The sequence below is a fragment of the Cyprinodon variegatus genome, unplaced genomic scaffold, assembly GCF_000732505.1.
Source record: "Cyprinodon variegatus isolate N-32 unplaced genomic scaffold, C_variegatus-1.0 Scaffold472, whole genome shotgun sequence".
Lineage (NCBI taxonomy): Eukaryota > Metazoa > Chordata > Actinopteri > Cyprinodontiformes > Cyprinodontidae > Cyprinodon > Cyprinodon variegatus.
In genome coordinates, this window is record NW_015150925.1 from 46,112 (window position 1) to 50,671 (window position 4,560).

At 51.1% G+C, this 4,560-nt stretch overlaps 2 protein-coding genes across 4 annotated transcripts in view; one reads left to right on the top strand and one right to left on the bottom strand.

The window, feature by feature from the left end:
- The window catches only part of ppt1 (palmitoyl-protein thioesterase 1), a 4,445-nt gene extending 3,099 nt beyond the window's left edge, over positions 1-1,346 (top strand). The window contains exons 6-10 of the mRNA XM_015389785.1: positions 403-505; positions 572-662; positions 730-828; positions 906-977; positions 1,076-1,346. Of these exons, the coding sequence (XP_015245271.1) occupies positions 403-505; positions 572-662; positions 730-828; positions 906-977; positions 1,076-1,198 (488 nt within the window). The 3' untranslated portion in view covers positions 1,199-1,346. The remainder of the gene's footprint in view (positions 1-402; positions 506-571; positions 663-729; positions 829-905; positions 978-1,075) is intronic.
- cap1 (CAP, adenylate cyclase-associated protein 1 (yeast)) overlaps positions 1,341-4,560 on the bottom strand; it is an 8,456-nt gene continuing 5,236 nt past the window's right edge. For 2 of the 3 annotated variants that reach the window (XM_015389782.1, XM_015389781.1), the window contains exons 9-13: positions 4,246-4,436; positions 4,038-4,161; positions 2,979-3,061; positions 2,759-2,902; positions 1,341-2,038 (exon numbers count right to left, since the gene is read on the bottom strand). In XM_015389782.1, the coding sequence (XP_015245268.1) occupies positions 1,955-2,038; positions 2,759-2,902; positions 2,979-3,061; positions 4,038-4,161; positions 4,246-4,436 (626 nt within the window). In that variant the 3' untranslated portion in view covers positions 1,341-1,954. The remainder of the gene's footprint in view (positions 2,039-2,758; positions 2,903-2,978; positions 3,062-4,037; positions 4,162-4,245; positions 4,437-4,560) is intronic. The other variant, XM_015389783.1, reaches the window with a different exon arrangement.

A 4,560-nucleotide genomic window follows, 5' to 3' on the forward strand; every position in this document is an offset into this window, starting at 1 on the left:
TGATAAGACTTGGATGATGTGACGGCCTTTCCTGTAGGGAAGTTATGAGTTAATCAATCAGGTCATAATCTCCTAGGTAACCAAAGAGGGTTCAACTCCTGCTGACCCTCCAACCTTTTAGGAAAATGACCTTAGATAGGCAGCAGAGCCCCTCCCACCCACTACAGCAGCTCATCGGCCCTCAGGAAACATTTTCCTTTAAAGGTCCAACAGCAGCGCAGGGCTGAGAATTAAGCATCATCTCTGCAGCTTCAAGCGGACCTTCGCCATCAGAATGGTGCAGATAGAGTTGGACGCTCCTGATCCGACCATAAAAACACTAAGAACATTAACTATTTACAGACTTCCACAGCAGGTGGATCAGTTTTCCATCAGCACCTCTAACCCCCCCCCTGTCTGCAGGCGTCTACGGGCTGCCCCGCTGTCCTGGGGAGAGCTCCCACGTCTGCGACATGATCCGGGAGGCTCTGAACCGGGGGGCCTACAGCGACCTGGTCCAGAAACAGTAAGTGTTGAAGATCCGGTTGGTTCCGGTCTGCGCTCGCTGTGACCGACCCGTTTGTTCTTTCAGCCTCGTACAGGCCCAGTACTGGCACGACCCGCTCAACGACGACCTGTACAAGAAGCACAGCCTGTTCCTGGCCGACATCAACCAGGAGCGGGTCAGAACCCCCGGCAGCATGATCCCCCCCCCCTTAGAACCGGCGACTCATCTCCTCTGTGTTTCAGGCCGTTAACGAGACGTACAGGAAGAACCTGCAGAGGCTGCAGAAGTTCGTCATGGTGAAGTTCCTGCAGGACACCGTGGTGGATCCGGTGGATACTGAGGTAACGGATCCCGGTCCGGTTCGGTCCGGTCCGTGGGATTCTGGTGCCTGAGGCTGCATGTGTTTGTGTTTCTGAAGTGGTTCGGGTTCCTGAAGGCGGGCCAGGCCAAGGAGACAGAGACTCTGCAGGAGAGCGTCCTCTACAAAGAGGTAACCACGGGAACCGCATCCAGAACCATGGGAACCGCATCCAGAACCACGTCCTCGGACCCGCTGAAGGTCTGAATCACCTTGTTCTGTTTCTGCAGGACCGTCTGGGTCTGGCTGCCATGGATGCCGCCCAGAAGCTGGTTTTCCTCTCCACCGACGGAGACCACCTCCAGTTCTCCAGAGAGTGGTTCACCGCCAACCTGCTGCCGTTACTGAGGTAGACCAGCAGGCGGCGCTGCTGCACAGCCGCTTCCCTCTTTGCACTGATGCTTGTAGCCCATCCAGAAGCTTCCAGGTGATTGTAGCTTCTGCAGAACCTCTAATAATCTGTAATTTAACCCAATAAAGACACAAACTTCCTGCTGATTTTGAATGTTTTAATGACTCTAATGAGAACATTTCACTTTGGACCCAAAAATAAAGAATAAGTGACAGAAAACAGAAAATCAGAGCAAATCCTTAATCTGATTACAGACTTCCAGGTGATGAAGGTGCAGCTTCGTCTCAGACTTCCTGACCTGGAATGTTTCTAGCACTTGGGAATGTCCTGTGAGCGATGAGGGAAGGACGTGGAACACTAAGCCTTCCTGATCCGATTGTTCAGAACCTTATTAAGTCGGCAGCAGAGGCGACATGATGCTTCGGGTTCGTTTCTAAGCGCTTTAACTGGAAGTTGCATAAAAAGGAAACAGGAAATGAGGAAACTTCCTAACAGAGGCGGCTGATTGGCTGCTGAAAATCTAATCTAGCTCTCTCTTTAGCTGTTAGCTGCTGATTGGCTGGAGGATCTGCTCCAGAACATGAGCAGCCCTCTCATTGGCTAATGAAGGGTCAGCTGCAGCTGTGATTGGCTAATAAAGATCATGGGGCGGGGTTAAACTCATGAGGTCTGAATCTCAGTCTAGAGTGCTTAGCAGGTGGGTGGGGTGGATCAGTCAGGGAGGGGCGGTGGTGAGGAGGAGGGGGAGGAGTCCCGTCTATCCGGCGATCTCTGTTGCCGTGGTGACGAGCTTCTGGCCATCCCAGATGGTCTTGAACTGTTCAGGAACAGGAATCTCCGTCTAGAGGAAAGAGAGGAACGTCAGAAGGTCCAGAGAACGATTCGGGCGAAGAAGACAAAGACGCGCGTCCAAGTCGGGTCTCTAACCACCGACGGGTCCAGAATCCAAACGAGGAGCGTCCGTCCTCACCATGAAACATCCAACGCTCGTTTAATGTTTAAAATTATTCCTGAACCCGGAACTAATTTAAAAAAATCAACCAGTAAAGGAAACATTTTTAATTCTAATCAGTTACTTTAAACAGAATTTAACTCTGAAATAAAATGAGGTGTTTATGCATCCATGTTATAGATTGAATTTTTAAATAAAAAAAATGAACATTTTGTATTTTAAAATCTAAATTGTGTTTTGAAGTAGAGAACAACAATCGTTCAGTTTGGCATATAGATAATTTCCTGATTCCCATATTTTCTCAAACCCCTGAACTGATGGTTTGTTATTTTCTTTCTTTTTTCTGTCTTAATGTTGGCAGTGGGCTTTAGGCTGCCCTGCAAGGCTTTAAACCTGGGTTTAACCAGAGACTAAGCCATTCTCAAGCACATATCAAGGAGCTCATTTTGAGCCTGGATCCAGATTTATTGTTGATTCTGTTCATGGTGGAGAATCCTGCTTCACAGCAGCAGGTTGAGCCAAACATCCTCTAAACGTTCAGGGTCATCTTTAAGCTTTAAACACAGATCAGTTCCACTTAGATCCGCCTCAGTTTCAGGAGTTACTCACAAACTCTCCGTCCTTGTTGGGAACCAGGACGTTCATCTCGGAGCTCTTGGCGCTGATGATCTCGCAGCTCAGGGAGTCCTGACTCAGGTAAACATGGCAGCCGTCGGTCTTGTTGATGGAGATGGTGGGAACCTTCCCCATGACCTTCAGACGGGACAAACCGGAGCGGATCAGCAGCTTCTACTCACCATCAGGACCAGACGCCGTCGTGTTGACGTACCTGGACCTTCACGTCCCTGCAGTTGATGACCTCCACGATTCCCACCACGTCATCAAACACCAGACCCATCTTCTTGCAGCTGTCTGAGGGAAACAGTCATCATCCACGTTAAATTTACTGTCTCTCTCAAAATGGCTTCATTTTCTGACATCCTGCCGCTCCCTGAATGGGTCTCATGACGGAGGCGGTCCAATCAGGAGGCGGTCCAATCAGGAGGCGGTCCAATCAGGAGGCAGACTGGAAACACCTGGACCGTCTGCACCCAGACCTGGATGTAGACGGTCTGGAAGGGATCAGAACCGCTCAATGACAATGAGGGAGAAACGGGCCCTGAACCTGGGGCCCCCGCTGTCCTGCCTCAACCCGGGGCCCCCGCTGTCCTGCCTCAACCCGGGGCCCCCGCTGTCCTGCCTCAACCCGGGGCCCCCGCTGTCCTGCCTCAACCCGGGGCCCCTGCTGTCCTGCCTCAACCCGGGGCCCCCGCTGTCCCCCTGGTTCGATTTATTCTATAGAATCTCTATAATCGTTTTTAATAAATATTGAAGCGTTCTCTGCTGACAGCAGCACCAGAACAGGATCGGGTTAAAGGTCCGTTTGCAGTTTTCCAGCCTTCCTACCAGAACCAGAACCAGGATTCCTCTGGAAAACTCTGCTCCCTGATAATCCTGAATAACTTCATGTTGAAGATAATAAATATGAATATTACAGCTGAACTGTTGATAAACTCTAAATCTCGCTGATAAAACCAAACCAATAATAATGTAGATTTGCTCCATAGATGTTAATGCTCTGAACTTCTAGATCTATGCTTTTATTGGATCCTGTTTTCATGAACTGTTTCCATTTGATCACTGCTGAACTTTATGAAAAGTTATTTATATCTATAAATAAAAGGCCTAGAAAGCCTAATCTAGCAAACCCCCAGCAGGGGGCGCAGGTCGTCTCTGTTCAGCGTTCTGCTCTCATGTTCCAGTGGTTCTGGAAGGAACCAGTCTGATAATTCAACAAATGTTCTGGTTCTGGTTCTGACCCGTCTCCATGGTCCAGCTGAGTTCTTACCGATGGTGATGGAGTTGATCTTGCCTTTGACCTGCAGGGTGCTCTGGTTGCACTTGTAGGCGTAGACCACCTGCTTCAGCTCCGTGTTGCTGATCACCAGACCCTGAGCCCCCTCCTGGTTCTCCTGATCTCAGAGGAAGCAGAGAGCGGCGGGTCACAGCGAGTCCACCCACCCATCCAGGAACAGCCCACAGAACCAAACACTCACCACTTTCCACTTCTTCCCCTCCAGCTCCAGGACAGGAGGCAGGGTGCGGCCGGGGGCGGCAGAACCTGCGGGTCGGGGGGAGGGGGAAGCGAACGGTTTGGGTCCGGAGCGGACGGGAGCCGCCGCGCCCCCCTGGCTCCTCAGAGTCGGGTTTTTGTGGGTCTTCTGGTCGTCGCTGACGTGCTTCAGGCCTGGAAAAGATTTAGGGTCAGAGTTGAAGCTACAGGCGGTTCAGAACCGCGGCAGAACCGCAGCAGAACCACGGCAGAACCGCGGCAGAACCGCGGCAGAAACGCGGCAGAAACGCGGCAGAAA